Raw genomic sequence first — 27,012 nt, 5'->3', positions numbered from 1 at the left:
AGAAAATCTACAAACAACAAATGCTGGAGAGGGTGTGGAGAAAAGGGAACCCTCTTGCACTGTTGGTGGGAATGTAAATTGATACAGCTACTATGGAGAACAGTATGGAGGTTCCTTAAAAAATTAAAAGTAAAATTACTGTATGATTCAGCAATCCCACTCCTGGGCATATACCCAGAGAAGACCATAATTCAAAAAGACACATGCATCCCAATTTCACTGCAGCACTATTTACAATAGCCAGGTCATGGAAGCAGCCTAAATGGCAGGGCAGAAATTGAGACTCAGATGTAGAGAACAAACGTATGGACATCAAGGGGGGAAAGCGGTGGGGGTGGGTGGTGGTGGTGTGATGAATTGGGAGATTGGGATTGACATGTATACACTGATGTGTATAAAATTGATAACTAATAAGAACCTGTTGTATAAAAAAATGAAATAAAATTAAAAAATTAAAAAAAATACCATTAAGAAAATAAAGGGGCACGTCACAAACCAGGAGAAAATATTTGCAAAACAAATGTAAATCCAGAAAATATTAAAAACACTTAAAACTCAGTAAGACATATAACCTGATTAAAAATGGGCAAACAACTTGTAGAAACACTTCAGAAAAGAAGATATATCAATGACGAATAGGTGCATGAAAAGATATTCAACATTAGTCATCATGGAAATAAATTGAAGCGATGAAATGCCACTATATACTCACTAGAATGGGTAAAATTTTAATTAATTAATTTTTATTTTTTTGGCTGCTCTGGGTCCTCATTGCTGCACGCGGGCTTTCTCTAGTTGCGGTGAGCGGACGCTACTCTTCGTTGTGGTGCACGGGCTTCTCATTGCGGTGGCTTCTGTTGTGGAGCTTGGGCTCTGGGTGTGCAGGCTTCAGTAGTTGTGGCTCGCGGGCTCTAGAGCACAGGCTCAGTAGCTGTGGCGCACGGGATTAGTTGCTCCGCAGTGTGTGGGATCTTCCCGGACCAGGGCTCAAACCCGTGTCTCCTTCATTGGCGGGTGGATTCTTAACAAATCTTAACGATTTGTATACAAATCGTTCCAGTTATTATTGCTGCATAACCATCCTAAATTTAATAGCGTAAATTAAAGCCATTTTCGTATGCTCTTGGATTCTGTAGGTCAGGATTTCAGAAAAGGCATATGAAGATGACTTTTCTCTTTCACAATGCCTGTGGCCTCAGCTGAGAATGTTCAAAGGCTAGGGGTAATCTGACAGCTGGGGGCTAGAATTATCTGAAGACTCCCTCACTCGCAAGTCTGCTCGTTGATACTGACTGTTAGCTGGGACTCAGGAGGATTGTCACTGGAGAACACCTACATGTGGTCTTCCCATATTACTCTTTGGGCATTTTCATAATACAGTGGATAGGTTCGAAGAATGATGGTCCAACAGAGAATCAGGTAGAAGCTATATCACCTTATATGATCTAGCCATAGTAACAAGCTTGCCTAGATTCAAGGAGAGGTTACTGATTCTACTTCTTGAAGAAAGGTGTGTCCAAGTCATCTTAGAAGATTATGTTGTGGTCATCCTCAGACAATATAGTCTGCCACATGAATATTTATAGCAGCTTGGTTCATAATAGCTCCAAACTGGAAGTAATCCATGTTCCCATCAACAGGTGAATAGGTAAACATATTGTGGTATATTCATACAATAAAAAAAGAATGCTATTCCTACATTCAACAGCATGAATAAATCTCAAAAACATTATGCTGAGAAAGTGAAGCCAGTCGCAAGTATACATAATGTATAATTCCATTTATATGAAGTTCTTAAACAGGCTGAAGTAATCTATAGTGATAGAAATCAAATCAGTAGTTGGCTGGGATAGGGGGTTGAAGGATTGACAGGAAAGGATGTATGCATAGAACTGTACACTTAAAATGTGTACATTTTATTGTGTATAAATTATACCTCAAAGTTGATTTCTAAAAACAAAAAAAATGTTGTGAGGGGAGGTAGGAGTTAAAAACAAGCATACAACTCTTTTGAGAAGTTTGAGTATAAAACAGAAGCAGAGAAATATGAAAGTAGCTAAAGAGGAAATAAGGTTGAGAGTTTTTTAGGGGGAGTGAGTTAGTAGAGAGGGAGAAATTTAATTAGGGAGAGAAGGAGACTTGTTGGAGCAATTTCTTTAGGTAGACAAGAAAGGATGGTTGTGTGTAATTCAAAGGATTGGCTGCAGATAGGATCATGGACAGTTCATTTATAGTTAACAGAAGGGGAGATGGAGTATAAAGATACAGATGCTTTAAGATTGGTAGACATTTGGGAGTTTGTGGAAGTTCTCTTCTGATTGGTCGGTGAAGTAGGAATTAAAATCATCAGCTGAGAGTAGGAATGGGGAGATGGTTTTGGGGTTTTGAGGATCAGGTAGAATGCACGAAACAATTAAATAGGACAGTAGCAAAGTTGAATGGACTATGGGGAGGAGGACACTGCATGATTGCCAGGCAGCAGTAAGAACTCGAGTCAGGTTCTTGGTCATGAGTTTTAGGTGTTGTTTTAGTTGTTTTCTCCACCTTGTTCAGCTGCATGGGTGCTCACATGGACTAGGTGGAGAGTTGGATTTTACCAAAACTATATTTTTGCTAAAGGAGTAAAACTAGTAAGAGCAAAGGAGTTGAGGGAGCATATTCCAAATGGTGATTATAATTGACTAAAGAATTTGAAATGGGTAAGGAGCGAAAGGAGAAGGTTGGAAGGTGACATTAGATTCAGGTATGGTCAAAACGTTTTGGGGTCTGAGTACGTAAAAGTGTGTGCCAAAAAGATAAGAGGAGTGATCAGAGTGGGTAATGACAGGCACTAGGGTAATGGTTCTCCAAGTATCATCTTGAGACCTCTCGGGGTCCTGAAGGCCCTTTCATGGTGTCTGCAAGCTCATAACTATTTTCATAATAATACTTGGACTTATGTCTTTTTCACTCCCATTTATGAGTAGACAGTGGCTACATGATAAGTGATGACTAATGAAATATGTGCTCATGTGTTTTTGTGCTTTTAAATTTTGTTTTGTTTTTGAACACAGTAAATGTCAATTGGATTGGATCCTAGAACAGAAATACATCAGAGCCTCAATAATGTTTTAAACAATTTTAGATTTATAGAAAATTTTCAAAGATAGTACAGAGAATTCCTGTATACCCCAAACCCAGTTTCAGTTTCTCCTAATGTCATCTTATATTACCATTGTACATTTGTCATTACTATTACTTTGCTATTACCTAAATTTCAGACTTTTTTTTTTTTAATTACTATCTCTTTTCTTTTCTAGGATCCAATCCAGGAGACCATATTGCATTTAGTTGTTATGTCACCTTAGTCTCTCTGGTCTGCAAGTCTCTTAGCATTTTTAATTTTTCATGACCTTTTAGTTTTGAGGAATATAGGTCAGATATTTTGTAAAACATCCCTCAAATTGAGTTTCTTCTAATGTTTGTATCATGATTATACTGGGTTTATGGCTTTTTAGAGGTAAGGTGCCCTTCTCATCATATCAAGGGTACATGATATTCACATGACATCATGGGTGATGTTAACCTTGATCAAGGCAGTGTTTATCAGATTTCTCCACTATAAAGTTACTGTTTTCCTCTTTCCATACTCTCTTCTTTGGAAGGAAATCACTATGTCCAGCCCATTCTCACTGGGGAGGTGGCAGAGACTAAACTCCTCCTAGAGGGGGAAATACCTATATATATTATTGGGAATTCTTCTGAAAAAAAGATTTGTCTCTTATTCTCTAATATTTATTTATTTAGTCATTTATTTATATCAATATGGACTCATGTATATTTATTTTATACTTTGGGTAATAATTCACTACTAGCTTATTTGTTCTGTTGCTCAAATTGTTCCAACTTTGACCATTTGGGTGTTCTTTCAGGTTGGCAATATTTAAAAATGTAGATGTTTGGTCTAGTTTATGATCATAGGATTGAGTCTCTGAGGCAGGGAAGAAGACAGTATTGTTGTAGGAGATTTTTAGGAATTAAGAATTCAGGGAGTGAGAAGGAAGAGTAGTTTCAATGCATGACAGTGAGCCAGAGCTAAAATCATCTAGAAATGAAAGGGAGGGATTGAATGATAGATGACAGCTTCATGAGTTTCGGAACAGCATTGGGTGGATGGTTCGAGGGGAGAGAGGGAGAATGATCTGAAATGGTAATATTACCTCTAGGGCCACTGGTTTCTTCCAGGGTTATGAGAGGAAAAGCAGTCCTCTTTGAGAAGATTGCAGGGAAAGCAATGTCTTCAGAGAAGAGCCAGGCTTCTTGTTAGAACAAGAAGAAAGTGACAGTGAGAGAACTGTTGAAGATATAGAAGATTTTGCTGGTAACAGATTGTCAATTCCAGAAGGCACAGTGAAAGAGAACCTTCTTCCAGAATTAGGGTGGAATAGGAGATGAAGGTAAAATAGAGGGCCCTCAAAGAGTTACGAAGATCCGTGTGCAAGGGCTGAGTGTAGCCTGGGAGCTGTAGTTTCTTGTGGTTCCTGACATCAACGGGGGGAAGGGAAAATGACTTTAGTCCTGGTGGAGGCAGGTAGTGGTGGTGAGGCTGTGAAAGTTTCTGGGGGGTGCTGTTTTGAGGTCTCCCTTTTGAGCTTTGCAGAGGAAGGCAAAGAAGTATGGAGAGGGACAATTTTACTGAGTATTCATGTGAACTCTGTTATGCAATTGAGGGCTCCCATTTGATCTCTATCAAGTGAATGATAAGAGGCCTGGAGCTGTCTGGTGTTACTAATGTATAATATATACACAGAAAACTGCACAAAACATAAGTGTTCAGCTTGATGAATTTTCACTAAATGAACACACCTGTGTAACCAGCACTTAGATCAAGAAACATAATATTACCAGAACCCAAGAATTAACTGCCTCAAGAGCAACCACTCTTCTGATTTTTAACAAAATTGATTAATTTTGCCTGTTCTGGAAGTTTATATAAATGCAATTGTATAGCAGTACTCTTGTTTGCCTTCCTTTTCCTAATATTGTGACATTGATGTATTTATAGTTTGCTTATTGTTGTGTAGAACTCCATGTATGATATACTATAATTTATCCATCCTACTCTTGATGGACACTTGGTGTCTTTCTAGTTTTTGACTATTTACAAAAACTGCTGCTGTGAATGTTCCTGAACATATTTTTCAGAGACATATATTCACATTTCTGTAAGGTATATATATATATATATATATTTAAAATTAATTTATTTTCGGCTGTGTTGGGTCTTCGTTGCTGCATGTGGGTTTTCTCTAGTTGCAGCAAGCGGGGGCTACTTTTCATTTCAGTGGCTTCTCTTTGTTGTGGAGCACGGGCTCTAGGCTCATGGGCTTCAGTAGTTGTGGCACGTGGGCTCTGTAGTTGTGGCTCCCAGGCTTTAGAGCGCAGGCTCAGTAGTTGTGGCGCACGGGCTTATTGCTCCTCGGCATGTGGGATCTTCCTGGACCAGGGCTCGAACCCGTGTCCCCTACATTGGCAGATGGGTTCTTAACCACCGGGCTACCAGGGAAGTCCTTGTAAGGTATATTTTTATGTGTGGGGTTGTTAGAGTATGCATGTGTTCAATTAGAGGATAGTGCCAAAGTGTTTTCCGAGATACTGTACTAATTTACATCCGTGCTAGCTGTGTATAAATATTCTGGTTGCTTCATATCTTTTTCAGCACTTGGTACTATCTCTTTCATTCTAGCCATACTTGTAAGTGTGTGTGTGTGTGTGTGTCTGTGTGTCTGTGTGTGTGTGTGTGTGATATTTCCCTGATGACTAACAAATTTAAGCACCTTTTATATTAAGTCTCCATTTGGGTAAGTGACATGCTTGCTTTTCCTATTGAATTTTCTGCCTTTTTCTTAATAATTTATGAGTTCTTTATATGTTCTGGATATGGGACTTTAGTCAAGTATGTCAATTGTAAGTATCTTCTTCCAGTCTTTGGTTTTGCCTTTTCATTCTCACAGTAGTATCTTTTGATGAATAGAAGTTCTTCTCTTCCCCTCCCACCCCCAGCTTTATGGAGGTATGATTGGCAAATAAAAATTATATATATTTAAGATGTACGTGGTATTTTGATATACGACAATCAAGCTAATTAACAAATGTATCACCTCACATAGTTACCATTTTTGTGTGTGTGTGTGTGGTGAGAACACTTAAGATCTATTCTCTTAGCAAATTTCAAGTATACATTATTACTAACTATGGTTATCATGCTGCAGATTAGGTTACCAGAACTTGATCATCTTGTAACTGAAAGTTTGTACCCTTTGGCCAACATCTCCCCATTTCCCCCACCCCCCTGGAAACCACCATTTTACTGTCTGTTACCATGAGTTTGACTTTTTTAGATTCCACGTACAAGTGAGATCTTGCAGTGTTTGTCTTTTTTGTCTGGCTTATTTAACTTAGCGTAAGGTCCCCCAGGTTTATCCATGTTGTTGCAAATGGCAGGATTCTCTTCTTTTTAAGGCTGAATAATATTCCATTGTGTGTGTGTATGTGTAGCACATTTTCTTATCCATTCATTTGTTGGCAGACAGAAGTTCTTACTTTTAATGAATCCAATTTATAAAAACCCCTTTATGATTAATGCTTTTGTGCCTTATTTAAAAATTTTGCCTACCCCAAGGTTATGAAGGTAGTCTCTTATGTTTTCTCCTAAAATTTTTGTTTTACTTTTTAAAATTAGATCTGTGATCCAGCTGCAACTGACTTTTCCATATGGCATGAGCTATAGGTTATGGTTCTCTCCCCACCCCGTACCCCATGTAGCTGTCCAGTTGAACTAGTTCCATTTTTTTATAAAGACTACCCTTTCCCTACTGAATTACAGTGTCACTTTGGTCATAAATCAGGTGATAATGTATGTGTTGGTCTGTTTCTGGTCACTCTAAACTGTTCCATTTTCTTTTTTGGTAATGATAATATGATGATAATATGATAATACCTTATGGTAATACCACACTGGCTTAATTACTATGGTTTTGGTAAGTTTTATAGTAAGCCTTGATATTTAGAAATCCAAGTCCTCCAACTCTGTTGTTCTTCAAGATTGCTTTGACTATTCTTGATCCGTTTGCATATGCCTCTTGATTCCTTTTAACCTTTTAAAAATTAATTTTAAATAGAGAATTATTTTGAATTTTTGTAAAAATTTTACCTCCCCAATTCTCTGTAACTTGATGTAGTGTCGTTCTATTTGTGATTGCTTTCTGTCCTAATTTACTAGATAAACAGTGGATAAATACAAAAGAAAACTCATGTGCATTTATATTTACCTTGCTTCATTTTGCTTCACAAACATGTATAACAGGATAAAAATAAGTAGATCTAGGTAGAAAGAAAATAAGGGTAAGTGTATAATATAAAATGATAAATAAAATTAATCCTGGCCTGCTTACAGAGTTAGGGCAGAAACTTTGACTCCCATTTTATTAAAATCAAAGCAAAGAGAATCTGTAATGAGATTCACAGTATCCATAATATAAAAGCAAACCAGGACTTCCCTGGTGGCACAGTGGTTAAGAATCCACCTGCCAACGCAGGGGACATGGGTTTGAGACCTGGTCCAGGAAGATCCCACGTGCCGCGGAGCAACTGAGCCCGTGTGCCACAACTACCGAGCCTGCGCTCTCTAGAGCCTGTGAGCCACAACTACAGAGCCCATGTGCCACAACTACAGAAGCCTGTGCTCCTAGAGCCCGTGCTCCGCAACAAGAGAAGCCACCTCCATGAGAAGCCCGCACACTGCAACGAGAGCAGCCCCCACACACCACAACTAGAGAAAGCCCGTGCACAGCAACGAAGACCCAGTGCAGCCAAAAATAAAAATAAATAAATTTTAAAAAATCAGTTACTACAATTTAAAAAAAAGAAAAGAAAAAGTAAACCAGTTACTCTAAAGGAGAGTTTTTCCTGGTATGGAAAAATGAAGATGTGATTTTTCTCCTTTGGATTTTAAAGGGAAGAACGTGATCTAGCAGGGTTTTCAGTAACATTTTGGGCATAATTCCAAAGCTCAGTTTATTTGAATGGACAGTTCTATAACATCAATAATATGGTACAAATATGTGGTTTTCTAATAGTCTGGCTTGATCCAAGGATAAAATTTAGAATAAAAAAGGGCTGTTTTTTATCCTGAAAAATAAAATGCATATCTCTCAAGTAATTCCTCATGTATGAATAAATGAATTAGTGAATACATGTATTTTTCTTAACCATTTTTTAAAAATGGAAATTAGACAACAGAAACATTAGAATGTATTCTTTGCAAGAACCTGTGTTGTTCATTAAGAAGTATCTATACTTTGATAGACAGCTGAGCAGAGGCTATACAAGTTGATATTCTTTGATAATAATATTGCATAGTAATAACACTTTTATTGCAAAGTACTGTAATAAGTGCTTTTATTTACATTTTTTTCATTTAATTCTCACAATAATCTATTGAAAGTAGGTACTGTGGTTATCCCTATTTCGTGAATGAAAAAAGTAAGGCAAATAACCTGCCCAAGGTTATACTATAAGTAAGAATAGAATCAGGATTCAGTTTCTGTCAATTCTGTCCTGGTTTCTACTACATGATAATGCTGATTAAAATTAAGAAGGCTAATGCAGGGTTTGTGCCTGACTTAGGAGGTTAGGAAATTCAGCTAGAGCTAATAAAGTTTCCCCTCAGGAAACAGTTTTTAAGTTCATTCTCCTATAGATGGATGGGTGAAGAAAACTACATTGTACTTCGACAAAAGTTTTGCTTGAGATAAATTTGTTTTGCATTTCCTTTAGCTTCCTTTTTTCTTATTTATACTTAAGTAAATTTCAATCTTATGAATAACTATTGTTAAGACTAAGGTCATTATCTTGGATATTACCACTTTTACTTCTCTTTTATGAATATTAAGCTTTCGGGGAACCAAGTGGCTTACCTAGATAGATTGTTACTGTAGTAAAGAACTGAAATATAAGCAAATTAAATTAATGCTTTCTATAAAGTTAGTTTTGGATGCACGTCTTTTTATATTTTCAGTTTTAAAATGTTTTTCGCAGTTTTCTTTTTTTTTAAATGAATTTATGTATTTACTTATTTTTGGCTGTGTTGGATCTTCGCTGCTTAGTGCAGGCTTTCTCTGGTTGCGGCGGCGAGTGGGGGCTACTCTTCATTGCGGTGCGCAGGCTTCTCATTGCGGTGGCTTCTCTCCTTACGGAGCAGGAGCTCTAGGCGCGGGGGCTTCAGTAGTTGCAGCACGCGGTAGTTGTGGCCACAAGGGCTTAGTCTCTCCGCGGTATGTGGGATCTTCCTGGACCAGGGATCGAACCCGTGTCCCCTGCATTGGCAAGCAGATTCTCAACCACTGCGGCACGAGGGAAGGCCCTCTACAGTTTTCTTAAGATGCATTATCTGTTTGGAATTATTTAGTTGAAACTAGGGAAAAATGTCCAGTATGTTTTGCAGCTGGTATTACTAAATGCCGAATGAAAAATTGCAGAGCCAATTTCATCATGTTATGATATTTATACTTTTGTCAAAATTGTTGCATTTTAATGCTTGTTTGTGCACATTGGTTTTGAAATGAACCCAGTAATTTATGTTTGAAACTGCTTTAATTTCACAAGTAACAAAGTAGCTAAATTTTATAGGAGTACTTCAATTCTTGGTAATCTGACTATAAAGAAAATATATTCAAAATTTTAACAATTTGCTATGTTAATTTTCAGGTTGAAGGTTTAGAACAGATGTGGAAAGATGTTCACTTCAGAGAAAGGGGTTGTGGAGGAATGGTTGTCAGAGTTTAAGGTAATATTTACTGTTTTAATATAATAGTTATATTCCAAAGAAGTTGTGTCTGGGGTTTAAATTCCAGTGACTTTTTTTTTTTTTTTAATGACTAAAAAGCTAAATACTTGTGAAAGCAAAAGAATGTTCCAAAAAATCTTATTAGGGAATTATTTACACATAGTAATCTTTCCTAGGAAATTGACTCCTTTTTTCACCAAGTAGTTTAGTTTCTTTTCTCCCTTTTATGGCAACACCACAAAGAATGGTTAAAGTCTCTGAAAGTTGATGTTGCTCTCTCCAACCACCATGAAAGATTCACTGTTGAAATGTTTCTCCCAATCTGGGGGGCACTGGAAGTGGGCAGATCAACAATGAGGAGAAGATGGGAAGATATTTGCCCAACTTTCTATCAGTGCATCTTTCTCTAGTTGGCTAACCCAGTGCCTGTATAAGGGTATATAACTTTTGGTTAGTTGATGAAGAAAAATAAAACTCTGTTTTCTTGTCTCATGAACTCTTCTTTATGATAGTTAAAATAGTGTTCCTTTAACCAGTTAACTAACTTCTTTTTGTCCTCTGGGTCTTGTTGTTACACATAATTATGTGAGCTTCCTGATCATGAACCACAGGAAGGAAGGGTTTGGGCTGAAATTGTCATTTTTTGTCCAGCCAAGTTAGGCCAGGGCCTCGGACAAAAGTCAGACTTATTGGCTTGTTTCAGTGAGGGAGACTATACAATAGGTACCCTGTAGGCATCTCACCAAACAAAGGAAAAAATAAAATTATTATAGGATTTTCAGGAAAGGTGAAATTTAAATGAAACAGTATTTTGATAGACTCAAAACAGAGCAGAGCTATGTGTAATGGGGTTAAAATCTGGCCTGGACTGTGAAGTGGACCCAGGGTCATGTTGTCTTGGGAACTACAAAGTTAACATCTGTGTGGAATGTTGGGTTCAGAAACCCATTATCTGAAGCCTGCTCCTCTGTGTCTAGGTGACTTAGATCCTCCTGCCAAGAGTGGGGTGTTTCATTGTTAACCGATATATGTTTAAATGGCAAAGTTCTTGATATCTATGATTTTAGATTACAAGGCTTCTCACTGAGTAAGAATACAGTAGTCATTCAAAAATGGAGGCTGTTATGACACTTTTTAGTTGCAGTATGTCCTTGAGAGAAGGAATGTTTCCTGTTAAATTTTGTAGCTGGCCTTGCCCGTCGTTATCTCATCCTGATGAATGACAAAGGTTTTCATTTTCTCAGCTTTTATAGTCATGAATTGAATATCTTTCTGTGGATCCCGTAACTCATCATAAAGTGATGTAGTTATACATGCACTTATAAAAGGGCACTGTATATAGTATACATATTTTAATATTTTGATTAAATCTGGTGTGTGCCTTTTTTTCTTAACATATGTTGTCTTTGTGTTTTTAAGCTTTTTTCCTGCTTCAAGAGTGTTTAATATGGTTCATTACCATGATTTTTTTTTTTTTGGCAGGTTGATTAAAATTGTCAAGTTTAACAGTTGAATACCACTTCTAGGGCATTCTTATATTAATGATGAAGTAAAATTTGCAAAAGCAAATAGAGCCAGTTAGCCATTCTTTACTATGGGAGTTGTGTCAAGAGGGCTCGATAAAGGATGTGGGGCTTAGGGGAGGATCAACTATTAAGGCAAATAACTGAAAATCATGACTAATTCTCTTCCCTTCCCATCTTTTTGTTTATTTCCTTCCCTTCCTGGGAAGGAAACTTTTCCTTGAGAGGAGGGGAGTAAAATCCTAGGCCCCATGAAATAAAAGGTTATTTAACTTTCCCCTAACCCACCAAAATTAAATTTACCCAATTTTCAATCAATTTGACATAACAAATGATTTAAATTATTGTCAAGTATAAGGGAAGATATTTCCTATTCCATGGTTAATTTGGTAGGCATTTCTGAAAATTATTTTCAGTCTTAATGTGTGTTGAATTTAGCTCTGTTTATATTTGATGAAGAGATTAAGGTTACCAGACAAAATCAGCAGCATAGTAAAAGTAATAGAAGACAGGAGAGTGCATGAGAACAAATCTCCCAAGTATACTTTTAAAATTGAATATCTTGTCTTTTGAAATGATTTGTTATGTTAATTATATGTTTTGGTGAAAATATTTAAGAAATAAAGTTTAGGGATCATCTGTCTGTCTATCTATCTATCTATCTATCTATCTATCTATCTATCTATCTATCAATCTATGCCTCTGCTTCGTTGTTTAATCTAATAACTGTGGAGCTAATAAGGCCAAGGTCATCATGATTAATAAAGTAAGTGGTACAGAGTACATGGGGCTGAGAAGTCAGACACCCTTTGGTCTAATCATAATTTTTCCTCTAGGTGGTTTTACGATGTTGGACAAATCACATAACTTCTTTGGGTCTCAGTATCCTCACCAGAAAAACTGAAATAGGTGGTCTTTGAAGATGATTTTAGCTGTGCACACTGTTCCATGGGTACAGTCTGAACTCCCAACCTCATAACCTCACTCAACATTCTCTCAAATGCACAAAGACAATGCAGTTTGCTTTGTGCAATTTTTTTTTCTTCTTTCTTTTTTGCCTTTGGAAAAGGAGTATTTACTCTAGCTATGGGCCCTTATTAATATTCTCTTAGTATACCAACAAAGAGAATTAGACTCAGACGTCATTATTTTAAGGTTTCATGAATAGTTAGTTCAATCTCTGTCTTTACAAATATTTATTTGTAAAATATTATCTTTCAGATTGTATTGTTTTTCTTAATGTTATATGTAGATTTATCTGCCAGATTTTTGATTTTTTGGTAGTCACTGAATCACAATATGTGACTCAAAATCTAGTCTTATGTGTAATGTTGTTGGTCAGAATTGTTTTATTTATTGGTTCTCCACCCATCTGTCCATCTTCATTAATTCTCTTCCACCCAACCCATATCACTTCCTTACATTTTATAAAAGCCATCTGCCAAATGATACTTTAGTATGGAGCATCTGTCTTCTTCAAATTTTGCCAAGACTAATTTCCTACCATAATTTCCCATTATAACTTCTTTTGTCTCCAGTTCTGCCTTCTGAAAAGTGAGAAAGCTTAGCTGGTATTTAAGAAGGCAAGTACCTTTGAACTAGTACAGTGTAAGAAAATTTAAAAGTTTGCTGTCATGGTATTAAATCCATAGGCTCTTTTAGATCTTAAGGTTTTCAAAGCACTGTTCATAAACACAGCAATTGTATTTTCTCTCCTTCTATAGACAAAACTAACTTTTCCCACATTCACAAAATGAAATAATGACAGAATTGTGATAAAATATAACAGTTCACTACACTAATTTTTAGGAGATCCTTCCTCTCATTTAGCAGTAGTAGCCTAGGCCCAGGATATTTTCTAGAACTTGTCTTTTCAGAAAAGAGCTGTCCTTTTGTTTTTGGCTGTTTCACAAAAAATATTTTACCTCATGAGGGTTAATTGGTACATAAACTGAAAATTGTAGTTCACATTTTTAATGACTCTTCCAGTTTTAGCCTACATAGTGTATGTAATAATATTTCTATTCACTAATCATTTTTTAAGATTTATTTTTCAATTCACTTGGTTTAAAATTTTATGTTTAGACACGTGTGCACGTGTGCACATACATACACATATATTAATGTGTTTTACATGTATACTTAGGTTCGTTATCATTCAGGTGATTGGAAATCTGTTGTTTATTTGACTATTATTCCCTTTTATATAAATTCCATCAATATTAGGTTACTCTTGATCAAATAACGGAAATGGAATGTTGCCTGGAGATCTTTTGCTACATGCTTTTGAAATACTGAAGAAAGCCCTAATCTCCTCTTTGTGTAAGCAGCTGCAGTGAAACTCCCTGCTTCCCCCACCCCCACCCCCCGCCCAGGAAGAATTGTGGAAGGTTCCCAGATAGTTCACATTTACTTACCATTCTGGTAAACAAAACTATCTTAATAAATTAAAAAAAGAAGCTATTCACTTATATATCCTAAGGTGAAATGTGACCTATTTTTAAAGAATCTACTGAAGAGTAAACAGTGACAGTATTTATTTCTTATTTTGTTCATCTATTAAATGTCTTCAGCAAAGATTTGAGTACGAGGCTTTGTGCTGAATGCTGTGGATGGAGAGATAAGATAGTTCTTGCCCTCAAGGAGTTCACAGTAGGGTAAAAATGAACCAAATGTCCTTATTATAAAAATTAATGCTGTTTAATTTTCTATGTCTATTTATGCATACACACACCTATATACACTAACCATAACCCATTTTAAATCATGAAATACTAAGATGTGGGACATGTAAGAAATAGTGTATATCTTGGAATGACTGTTAGCAGTACCTTGAGACATTATATCTACTGTAGGATTAACATTGTTGATTAATTGGTTGATTGATAGAAATAATTTTCATGGGAAAAAAATAATGACTTGGGAGACAGAAGTTGTTAAGGAAGGGGTATACTCTAGAAGGATAGGTTTTTATCATTTGTTATGATGAAGTGGGTTTTTGTTTTTTGTTTTTCTTCAGATTTCCCTACTACTTTTATCTTAAACCGTCTGACTTACTACTGGAGTTTTATCTCTTCCCATTCCTCTCTGGTCATAGTGTCCTTTCTGAAAGGGTGGCTTTGTGATTAGTTGCTGATATTTTAAATGGCATTGAGAACACTAGTTTGTTGGTAGTATGGCTATCTTTTTCTCCAGTTCTGAGAAGTAAAAAATTTCCCCCCAATTCTGTAAAGTAGAACAGTCACAACATGTAACTCAGGAGTTACTTTGATAGATGATCTGTGGCTTTAAGGTTTGAAACATTAGATCCTTATATAACATGTTTATTAAGAAACAGGATAAAATACTGCTAATAAGATTGGTAATCTGTATAATGCTACAAAAAATGTATCTCCGGCTTTACAAATTATTTGTATTCTTATTTCTAACCCCAAACTGTGATCAAAGATGAAGTGCTGATGTTAATTTATGTCCCTGTTGATGTTGAGGATTAAATATATCTTTTATTTTATTGTTACAATCTTTTTTGTTGAGATATAATTCACATAATGAAAAATTCACTCTTTTAAGATGAAAATACAGTGGTTTTTAGTGGTTTTACAACGTTGTGCCACTAACACAAGCATCTAATCCTATGACATTTCCATTACCTCCAAAAGAAACTCCATACCTGGTTAGTCACTCCCAATTCCTCCTTCTCCCAATTCCCCGTCCCCCAATCTCTGGCAACAACTAATCTGCTTTCTGTATTTGTATTTGTCTCTTCTGGACATTTCATAAAAATAAAATGTATTTTTAAAAATTTGTTTAGACACTACCAGAAACATCTTTACCAAATTATGCTACAAATTTGAAAGACAAGAGTTCTTTAGTTTCATCTCTCTATAAAGTTATCCAGGAGCCACAAAGTGAGGTAAGTACTCTTTTTGTGCTAGTAGTATTCATTTGATTGATTTTTTTAATTTGTTACTGTGAAAAATAACACATATATTAAAAAGGGTAAGAAAAGTATAGTTTAAAGAATTGTAATGTATATTCTGGAGTGTTTAGCTGATTACTTTTGAGAAGTGGATAGAGGGATAAGAGAAGAATACTTTATGTGCAGAAAAATGGCAGAATAAAAAAAATTATAATAAAATGAGCTCCAGTGTACCATCACCCAGGCCAAGAAATAGAATTATTACCATATTCCACAGCCACCTCTGAACATGTTCCTGCTCATCTACCTATGCATTATGTATGTAGGTATCTGTCTGTCTATCTATCTATCTATCTATCTATCTATCTATCTATCTTGCTGGAGATAGCCTTGGAAAATCTGGGTCACTGCATTCATGTATTCATTCAGCAAATATTTGTGTGCCCATTATGAGCCAGCTGCAGTGCTAGGCAACAGAAAATCAAAGATGAGTAGCACATGGTCTTTATCCCGTAAGAGGAAAGGGAGGACATATGTAAATACATGCTTTTAAGGCAACGCCTAACTGAGTCTAGATGGATTTGCACATGTTTTCCAGGTGTGGAAAGTAAAAGGACATTCCAAGCTGTAGGGATAGTATATGGAGGCCTGAGAAAATGTGAGGAATTTGAGGAGTAGCAAGTAGTTGGTCCTGCTGGTGTTTTTCCCAGTCCTTTCTTCTTTTCTCTGTGTGCCCCTCCACCCCACCCCGCATTTCCTTTTCTTTTTTAGATAGCAAATTTAGTTTGAAGGTGACAAAATGATCTATACTCCAGATTCTGGTGCTTATAAATCCCACCATTCATAGTAGAAATATAATAGGTAAGGATGGAAATAGTGAGGAAAATCAAAAGGCATGGCATTCAGATAAAAGCAAATAGGCTAATGCAGTAGTTAACAAGAGATGAAAGACTGTTGGGAACTGAAGCTGGAAAGATAGGTTTAGGTTGTAACCATGGCGGGCCTAGAATTCCATCATAAGCAGTTTAGACTTTTTTTGTGCTGATGACTTGACCAGATGATTGTTTTAGGAAGGTGGCTATGTGGAGGACAGATTGGAGAATGGAAAAAATGAAAACAAGAAGACTAGGAGGCTATGACAACAGTGTAGGAGGGCTGTTGAGAACCTGAACTAGGGCAGTGTCAGTGGGAATGGAAGGAGGTGGAGTAGAGAGGAGGAGTATGAGGTATGCATTCTTTTTACACTTGAGTTTGGTAGGTGAAACGATAGGCTCTAAGACCACTAATCCTATTATCTAGGGGTAAAACAACTTACACCTGGCGTCTAGTCCTATGTGGACCTATATGCCTTTGGGATGAAACTATCAAAACTAGAGTCTTTTGTTATTTGAGTAGGTAACCTCTTTTGGAGGGGGTCTAGAATAACCCAGCTTCTACTGATTATTCCATAAAGAAGATTATAAAGATTATGAATTTTAGGTGCTGAAAAAAAGACTAGGGTTTATATTGACGAGACAAAAACTTTAACTGGAATAACTAAATAGAGCAATCATATTTTGCTTGTCCCTTCCTCCTTACCAAAGCTTCTTTTTTTTTTTTTTTTTTTTTTTTTTTCCCTGGTACGTGTGCCTCTCACTGCTGTGGCCTCTCCCGTTGCGGAGCACAGGCTCCGGACGCGCAGGCTCAGCGGCCATGGCTCACGGGCCCAGCCGCTCCGCGGCATGTGGGATCCTCCCGGACCGGGGGACGAACCCGTGTCCCCTGCATCGGCAGGCGGACTCTAAACCACTGTGCCTCCAGGGAAGCCCCCAAAGCTTAATTTGTATAGTAGCTTGTTTTCTTGAAGGGTTTTAGTTTTTGAAGTATTTGGGTAGAAGCTGTCTTAAGTTTTCCATGTTTATTTGAGAATTATTTTACCAAATGGAGCAAGTATAGCTGTGTGCTTTATTATTTTTTTTAAACAAATTAAGTCTTATTTATCATTTACTGCTCAGTATTTTGAAAGACTTAAAAATTATTTCTCTAATGAAGTGTGTTTTAACCAGGCTGCTTTGGATAGAGGTAAATTTCTGATAGGCTAGTTTTGTTCATAGTATTTCTTTCATTCAGATGACAGTGAGCTCTAATGGCTCAGAGCAGTATATCTCAAACTATTTGTGGTGAAGTACCAGTTTAAAATTTTTTTCCAATCTCTCACAGACCAATATGTGTACCTAATGTGTATGACAAGTATGCAACTCACCTCACATGTGAGGTACCACATAAATTTGATAACCCCCTAACTGATCCCTACTCTGTTCAATAAGTCTGCTGATCACCCTCTTGGTTATTGCAGCCATATCAAGTTGCTATAAAAGTTTTAAAATATTTCCTCTCAATTTCTGTATTTATGTTGTTGAGGACTGGTAACAGTTTGTAGATGGTCTTCAGTCCGTGAACCACACTTTCAGAAGCACTGGTTTAGGAGGTTTTGCATGTAAGTTTGTTTTATGTTTTTAGCCTGATGAATGTGGTAATGACAGTGTGTATTCTGTATTCTTAAAAAGACAACTCAGTCTTTAAAAATGTACTTAGAAGTGCTTCTAAAATATAGCAGTGTCTACTTTGACATCATAACCTTCCTTTTGCTCTTTAGAACATTTTGTGTCTTAAAGTGGAGATAGTCCCAAAAAGTTGATGTCATTGTCTTTTGGCATTTTTGAAATTTGGAACGTTGATTCTGCTGTTATTTGAAGTCTGGGAAATTTGGTATTTAGATTTTACAAGTAGTACTTTTTCATTATTCAGTTAAATTCATTTGATAAATATTTATTGAACACATATAGTGTGCCAGAAATCACTTAGAAATGTAGCAGTGAACAAAATAGAACAAATTCTTTTTCTTATAGATTAGAACTTGTATTCTGGTAGGTGAAAGAAACATTAAACAAATACCTAAGTGTATAATAAAATGTCAGTGATAAAACTGTGAAGGTAAATAAAGCAGAGTAGGGGAAGTATGTGTTGGGACTGAGGAGGTGATGGTTGAATTAAGGTCTGAATGAATTAGAGGAAGAAAATAAAACTGGGGCAAGAGGTTTACAAAGGCCCTGAGGCAGGTATGTGTGGCAGGCTCAAGAAACTGTAAAGAGGCAGTTTATGGATACAATGAAATTTCCTTAACCAGTGCTTTTAATTGACTAAGATAGGCATACGATTAGAGGCTAACAATGCTCAAGTCTGTTATGAAACCAGCTGTTTTTTTTGAAAAAGCCACATAAAATCTTTTTGGTGTTCTAGGCATAGCAATCCCAGAGTGAGAGGAGGTCAGTTCATTGGCTACTGGCACCTGAAAAGTAGTGCCCTCCAACTTTTCTGTATCTGTTTCCTACCTGTATTCTCAGTAATTGTTCCATGGAAAAAAGGTTTGGAAGATTCTCTTGTGAATTTACCCAAACTTAGCTCTTTTCCATCTTCTATCCCTGCTTTAGTCATTTAAAGGCATTTTTATGATACATTTCTATTACCATTAAAATTCTCTCTTAAGATACAGCTTCTTACTTATGAATAGATTGTTGTAAAAGTTCATTTGTAACTGTTTTAGAATTCAGAATGTATTTTAGAATGGAAAGAAGGTACATGATGATTAAACCATAAAAAGGCCATTTAACACATCAAAATATACTTGAGGTGTAGTTCTCTCTTAACAGTATTATGAAACCTACCCACCAAGTATAACAATGTTTTCATGAGAAAATAATTCAAAAGTTCAAGCAAGACACTAGGAATACAGCATGTTCTAATGCTCCATTGCTTGTCTCAAATATATTCAGGTTAGGTAAGTCAAACACTGCTTGTGTTTCCCACATTGTATATTGTTTATTCTTTTCCGACGTTTTTCAGGTATGTTTATAAAGGAGTTAGAAAGCCTTGACTTCAGTCTGACTTTCGTGAGCTGTGTGATTTTTTTGGTTTCAGTTGATAGCTTCTTTGTCTCAATTTCATTATGTTGAAAGTATACATGAGGGTAATGACATTGTACCATATAATATTGTGGGAATTAAATGGGTTCATATATGTGAACGTACTTTGCAAGCTGTAAAATCCTGCACAGATACTGGTATTTACCTCTAGTGGTTTGATATGCATAATTTCATCTAATCTCATTGCAATATATAACTTCTACATCCCTTTTGAATCTGTCTTCATTTGGTTCTGCTTTCATAACCAAAACTCCATTTAATTTTAGACTTTAAACTAGTTTAAAAGGCCTTTTGGAGTGTTTTGATTAAAATTGATTATGTGTTCATGCAGCCTATTGAATAAATTTTCAGCATAAAGTTTCACAAGTTTGCAAATAATTTTTAGACTATATTGATTGATTTAATCAAAGCTTTTTCTGGTATTTAGAGATGAGCGATATTACACCACAATACAAGATTATCGACCCTGGTCCACAAAGAAATTTTTAAAACTCCACCCTGAAAGCTAAACATTCCCCTACCAGTCTTTCTTCCACCATCCCCCTCTCCATTCTTCCAAATTCCTACCCTAAAAACTTTTCTTGCTATCTGTGAATGGGGTTACTTTGCCTCTGACCCTCCAGTTTCCTGTTGCCTTTGCCATGCCACAGTGGACACCTGTTGCACTCTGATGACCATTCTGAGAGTGGAAAAATGTTCCTTAACTGTCAGAAGATAGTTTTTCAATAGGAAAGACCAGTTTGATTTAGTCAATATTTATTAAAGTATAACTTTTTCTATAATACTGACTTTAATTGTACCCGGTTTGCTTTACATATTGAACTTTTTTGAAATCAAAACATCCACTTTAGTTCCTGTTCGTTCCAATTATTGGTAGTAGAAAATCTGTTTCGTAAATTGACGTCAATCTATTGCCTAAGTTAGTGAAGTGAATGAACTCCCGTTCACTGAAAATATAATAGTAGCCTGCTTGTTTGAAAAGTAGCCCTGACATATTCGTTAATGACTTGTGTGTGATGATTATGTATGCTTTAAGATAATACTTACCTATAAGAGTCTCTTATCTTGACTTTCTGATTTTTTTAAAAAATGTCTGTTATAAAGATACAGTCAGCTCTGTTAACTGGGTAACTGGGGGAGTGTGGTGGGGGGGAAAAAAGGCTATCAGTAAGTCCAAATCAACTTTAAAATAAAATGATAGCAACGTTTAGATCATCCAGGGGAATTAACCATGGTTACAGTAAGAAACTAGACCTAAGGGCTTTATTTTATTCAACTTCTCCCTCCACATACTAGTCATTGCTGTCCGATGCTGCCTAGTTATAACTCAGGAAGGCAATGAGACAGTAACTCCCTAGGACTCCCATTTCAATTTCTCCAACCCTGTAGCCAAACATTTATATTGACATGTTTTATCTGGAAGCAAGGATATTCAGGAAGAAACTTCTCACAACCTATCTATTTTAGGAATTTTAAAAGATATGGTTTTAATAACAATACTACCTTCGAGTTATAGAATGTTTTAGAGTTTATAAAGTGCTTCACTATACACTTAGTTTGCAGTTTGGCCTTCCACTAGAGCTCATTACTAAATAGCTTAGCTGTGAATAGTTTTGTGCTTCCAAAAAATGGAAACATTTGTATATTTCAGTAATTACCAATCAGGGAAAACCTTGTATATTTCATATATCAGTGTCATTCAAATACAGTCCAGTCCTTGGATGAATATTTTGTCTTTCTTCCAGTTGCTAGAACCTGTCTGTCACCAGCTCTTTGAATTCTATCGCAGCGGAGAGGAGCAGTTGCTTCGATTTACACTGCAGTTTCTTCCAGAACTGATTTGGTGCTACCTTGCCGTCTCAGCCAGCAGAAATGTGCATAGCAGTGGATGCATTGAAGCTCTTCTCCTAGGGGTTTACAATTTGGTTTGTATTTAATGTAGTTAACAAAATGTTTTCTGACAAGAGCCAAGCATATAACCCTTTCAACAAAAATGAATACATAATGGCAACTATTTCTCATTTTAGTAAAGCTAATATTTGTTTTTAATACATCAAATGACTCATAGCTCATTCTCCCAAAAATAATTTTATGGAGGTTGAAGGCTATATGGGCATACATACAATTATGTAAATATACATTTTTTGATTGATTGGAGACAAAAAATCAGTCCATTTAAATAATTTTATGGAGGTATCTGAAAATATCAGTGTTGAGTTTTAAATTTTTTAAACTTAAAATCCACTGTCTATAAATTGTCTGTTGTGACCTTCACAGAAAGTTTGGGAGAAAAGATCTAGTCTAATATCTACCAATAATAATTCTGTAAAATCTGGACTGTCTCCAGACTTCACACCATTGATTTAAAATATATAGTTTGCATTACTAATAGTGTTTGTATATTAAATAGTACAATATTCTAGATATATACTTAAGGTTTGTACTTTTTACAGTGGAAAAAAAAATTTAAGGGTCATTTCATAATGTATTTCATAACTATGTTAATTGATTTAGAAAGTAGAACTTTTTACATGAGAAAAAAATCAATGATTATTACCACACTACATCTGTATTTCATCCTTAAAACTATGTGACTTATATTTTAAGGAGAAGGCTAACTCCTAGTATTTGTGAATAATCGATTATCATAGTTGAAGATTTTAGCTGAATTTAAAATTCCTTTCTTCTCAGGTCTTTTTTTTTTTTAGACTAACAGTTTAAATTCAGCTTTTAAATTTATGTGTAAAAAATAAATATTGTAAGATATTTTCTTTCACTTTTGTAGGAAATAGTTGACAAACAGGGACATAGCAAAGTATTGAGTTTTACGATTCCATCTTTATCCAAACCATCTGTATATCATGAGGTAAGTGACATTTTTGTCAAAGTAAGTTTATTGGTCCTAAGATTTGAAGTTGCTATAAATTAGGGTCTGGTTATTGAGACAAAAAATTTGATCAGTTTATTAGTGCCTTAAAAATTATAAAACACCACACAAAGTATTGGCTATTCCCAAAAGTAAAAATGGGCAATCAAAATCTTTAAACTAAAACCTGATTGTAAAAGATGTATTAAAAGTATTCATTTTGAAATATTCTCCCCTTCACCTGACAGATAAGATTAGATTTTTTATGTGTGGCGATTATGTATTTCTGGGGTAGAATTTTTAAAGTTACAGTATTTTGTATTTCTATTTGTGGTTTGTTTTTAATTATTTGTTAAATCTTTGAGCAGAATACTTAGTAGGCAGTCTGAATATTTCCAAGATGTATGATGTTCATGGCAATCATTCTTACTGGTGTATATATTCTAAATACCACATCTTCAACAGAATGTTTTTTTCTTTATTCATATGTCTTTTCTTTAGCCTTCCAGCATTGGGTCCATGGCTCTGACCGAGAGCGCCCTATCCCAGCATGGCTTGTCAAAAGTTGTGTACAGCGGACCTCACCCCCAAAGGGAGATGCTGACAGCACAGAATAGGTATACTGTGGAGACATAACCTGCTATTGTACCATGCTAATTTTTTAAGAAATTATTTCAGTATATTTATAAATAATGTTTAATGAGTTGTATGTAACAGTTTTTAAAATGTTGAGTCATTTTTATACAAGAGAAAAACACGTCTTCCCGATTTGTCACTTACACTTTGCTTCAGATGTCATCTGGAACATTGAATTTTTAAGATAATTTTCATATGACTGTTACTTTTTCCTTTCAGTATTGTATTCTTATTGGTGTGATTATATTGTACAGGTGTGTTCTGTAACATAATATCCCTCCCCAATGCTTGCTTAATTACAGTTGATTTCTTAGAAGTCTCAAGATTTGTAAATATTCTTTTGGTTTATCTTTAGGTTTGAAGTGTTGACATTCCTTTTGTTGTGTTACAATGCTGCCCTAACTTATATGCCCAGTGTTTCTCTTCAATCACTGTGTCACATTTGTTCAAGGTAAATTAAAATTCAAATATTTTTAGTATTGAAATATATGAATCTAGGATTGCTAGTTTGTTACATATCTAAGTTATTTTTGTTTTGTTTAATCATTTGCTTGAAACACTAAATAGGTTAATATAAAGCTCCACGTAGTCGACATACAGAAAGCTCCCTAAAAACACGATGAAGTCCCAAAAAACACAGTGAAGTGGGTAAAGCTGAATAACATTTCAATAGAATATTTAATTAGAAAAGGATCATACTATATAATTAAAAGAATGGAACGATTATGACCTTTCAGTTTTTGTCTTGTGGTTGGTTTTGTTTGTTTTTTTATCTGTCTGTTTATCTATCTATCTATCTAGGTAGTTATTTTTATTGTGCTCTAATTTGGTACCAAGAAGTAAGTAAGAGATACTGGTTTTTAAACTTTTCATGTTAAAAAAACTTTAGCCAAGAGCTTGGTTAAGTAAATTATGGTAATCCTTGGGTATACTATGCAAATATTTAAGAATTCTGATTTAAAAGAGTACTTAATCATAGTATATATGGTGTGATTCCAGTGTTGACTGCATATGACCAGAATATTAACAATAGTTATGTCTACTTGGTGGAATTATAGTTTATTTTAATTTTTTTCCTGTGTGATTTTCTGTCATTCTCTACATTTTCTATGTTGAAGATGTTACCTTTTTTTTTTTTTTTTTTGGCTGCACTGCATGGCTTGCGGGATCTTAGTTCCCCAACCAGGGACTGAACCCGCACCCTCAGCAGTGAAAGCGAGGAGTCCTAACCACTGGACCACCAGGGAAGTCCCTGTTACCTTTTTTTAAAAAAATGAAAACAAAAGAAAACAAAAAAAAAAACAAGGCAGAGAAAATGCCTTTAGTAATTCAAGTAAATAAGGGAAAATATAGAATTAAGGAACTTGTAAAATAATTTAGATTTGGGAAACTTATTTAGAAAATGTAGCTTTGGAAAGTTAGTAAGAGGGAGGGTACATAGAACAATACTTAGAAATCAAGTCAAAACAAACAAAAAACCTAAATTGATTCTATTGAGTAAGATAGAAAACCACGCAGGACCAGAGGGAGAGGGAGGTAACAAGGCAAGGGGCTTATTAGAGAAGATAGAGAAGTGGAGAGTCATTCAGATATTTCCTGAATTAGAGCATAAGTACATTTGCTGCACCTTAGAAGATGGTACCAGTGTGCCATCTCTCTCACTTACTCTTTCTAATATGTTTCTTGTTTTAAATATTTTAAAGGCAGAGGTGCCCAGAGTTTTTGAATTTCACAGATCTGTAAAATTTCAAAAAAGCTGAAGTGGGTATTTACATGGTGTTGCCGACTTCGTCTTTTGTCAAGTCATTGTATGATAAATATCTACCGTCAACATTATTTAATGAAAGGGGAGAGTATTTTAACACCCATAAGGGGTAGAATGGAAGGGAAGGACAACAGTTTATAAGTCAAAAGTGAGATGTTTAGCATTCCTGGTTTCTCATTTCAGTATGGTCCAGTGAAAATGTTGTTATGCACTAAAATGAGTGTAAGAACCAACACTTCAGAAACATTGGCTTTAAGGAGTAGTTCGATGCAGGAACTTTTCACCTGTAGAACTTAAAACACACTACTTTAAGGCAGTATTTTAGATGGTAGGACCCAGGAATATTCTAATATGCTTGAAGCTCTAACGTTCTACTACATACAGATGTTCTAACGCAACCTCCTAAATAAGAACCACTGTTGATGTTTTCCTGAAATGACTGATGGCAAAGTTAGGAAAGAACATGTGTCACTGGTTTCTGTCCTGTGTAACTACAATGCACTATCTTCAATACAGTTACTTTTATGTTCTGGGTAGAAAATTGCTAATATATCAATTTTACCTAACCAGGGAATTACATAATCCTTTAAGAAAGCAAGTAAGAGCTGGTTTTGAAAACAAATAGAAACACTGATTACTTGAAAACTAGCTATAGGATTTTGGCTGAGGAAGATTTTAGTAGAAACATATTACATTAATTCTATGCCACAAGAAAAACTCTTGTATACTCACTAGCTATAAGAAAATGAGGGAGGAAAGAGATCTATGTAATTCAAAAGACTTAAACTATTTAATAATGCTAACTCTTAAGCCACAGAACATGATGTAATAGGAACTCCGTCAAATTTATCGTTTCCATCTTTTTTTAGTTTGCTTTTGTTTTTGTTTTAGATTCCCTATTACTGTATTCTCAATAGTTTAAAATCTAGTTATTTATTTCTCTTAACTCTGGATTCCCTTAATCATTTATCAGATATTCTAATTAAGGTGTACACTTTAAAGATGTATCGCAAAGAACTAGAAAGCACTAGTATCTAATCAAGCAAAGCCTAGTCCAGAGCTATGGAAGGAAAATTAGTTATAGAACTATGGTGATAAGTAAGTTATAAATGATTATGATAGTTAAAGTACAAGAGATTCCTGATGATCTTAGTCCTGGTGCAGGTTTTCCTGAAGAATAAAATAAAGTGATCACACTGTGTTATGGCTAATCAAGTTGTTTTGGCCATGTGGCAGTTGTTTCAGATTGCTGATTAGTTTGGTTGTTGATGATAATTATGCCAAAATGATAGACTGGGTTATCTAGGAGGAAGGGCACATAAATGCAACCAGAAAAATTTCGTGGAATACCTGAGCTAGGTTCAGTGACAAATGTGTTCTGTTCTTTTTTTAACCTTCTGATTGTAATGAATCGTGGAATTAAAACAATCCTGGACACTTCCCACCCTCCACGCATACATACAAATCTATTCTACTGGTCAAAAATCTGTTCAGTTAACTATAAGCTTTGCTTCTGTTAACTGTAAGCAGACTGATGGCCAGCTTGATAGCCTGTGTTTTCCTCCTACATATGTGCATGGACCACTAGAAGAGAGATCTGAAAGGAGGCAAGAGGTAGACTGAGTTTTAGTCAACAAGTTTTTATTTTCTGCTAGTACTAAATATTACATATGGCTCTCCTAAAAGCAACATACCCACCAATACTACAAATAAGTTTTATTAGTATATTCCTAAGTCCTCTAAATTTGGGGAAATATTTTTTTCTTTTTTTTTCTGTTGAGCATCTCTTTTAATAAACTTGTGTTTAAGAAATGGCTTATCTTGCCTGTTGATGTAGAATATAAATATTAAAGATGAAACTGTACTGAGCTGTAAATTAAATTTTCCCCCATTGTCTAAGGGACTGTCCTGATTTTGTTCACTTGGTGAGTCACCTCGGTGACTGACTTGAATATGTACTGCTAAGGATTCTTGATCAGTGTATTTGTTCCTGTGAATCTGTAATGAAACCCTGACCCACTCTTGATTCCTAAATCAGCCTTCCTGACCACTGAACAGATTTCTTCTTGTTTTCTGTCTATTAGGGACAGCTTTGTGCAAATAAACCATCTTGTGGATTAATTTTCCTGACTGATAAAATGATAGAGAGAGAGAGAGAGGGAGGGAGAACAAGCTCTTAGCACAGTGTATGCCACTTTGTTATCATTCAATAAATGATAGCTAGTACCCCAATGATGAACACACATGTTCACTATAGATACACAGCCGCTCTTTCTTTTTTCCCACCTGTTTGCAGTTGCCAGCCGTTCTAGAGCATATCTTATACTAGGAAATTCCTTGTTGAAAGAACCTACAGTTGACTTTTCATTGCTTATTATTTACTTTGTACACCTTTCCACCATTGTAAATCTTCTCCATCCTTCCTTTACAACCCATCTGAAATAATCTTCTCCAGCAACTTGAGCACTATTTTTTTTTTTTTTTTTTTTTTTTTTTTTTTTTGCGGTACGCGGGC

The 27,012-nt window shown here is 35.5% G+C and overlaps 1 protein-coding gene across 6 annotated transcripts in view; it reads left to right on the top strand.

Moving 5' to 3' along the window:
• HYCC1 (hyccin PI4KA lipid kinase complex subunit 1) overlaps positions 1-27,012 on the top strand; it is a 93,377-nt gene that overhangs the window by 36,643 nt on the left and 29,722 nt on the right. For all 6 annotated transcript variants that reach the window (XR_003679906.2, XM_028490103.2, XM_024128463.3 and 3 more), the window contains exons 2-7: positions 9,748-9,826; positions 15,161-15,262; positions 20,976-21,155; positions 22,016-22,096; positions 22,598-22,713; positions 23,088-23,183. Coding sequence is in view for 5 of the 6 variants with exons in the window: in XM_028490103.2 (XP_028345904.1) it covers positions 9,776-9,826; positions 15,161-15,262; positions 20,976-21,155; positions 22,016-22,096; positions 22,598-22,713; positions 23,088-23,183 (626 nt within the window). In the remaining variant the exon portion in view is untranslated. The remainder of the gene's footprint in view (positions 1-9,747; positions 9,827-15,160; positions 15,263-20,975; positions 21,156-22,015; positions 22,097-22,597; positions 22,714-23,087; positions 23,184-27,012) is intronic.

The sequence above is a fragment of the Physeter macrocephalus genome, chromosome 5, assembly GCF_002837175.3.
Source record: "Physeter macrocephalus isolate SW-GA chromosome 5, ASM283717v5, whole genome shotgun sequence".
Taxonomy (NCBI): Eukaryota; Metazoa; Chordata; class Mammalia; order Artiodactyla; family Physeteridae; genus Physeter; species Physeter macrocephalus.
Note: the sequence above shows the minus strand (reverse complement) of the source record. Positions and strands in the feature narration are given on the sequence as shown.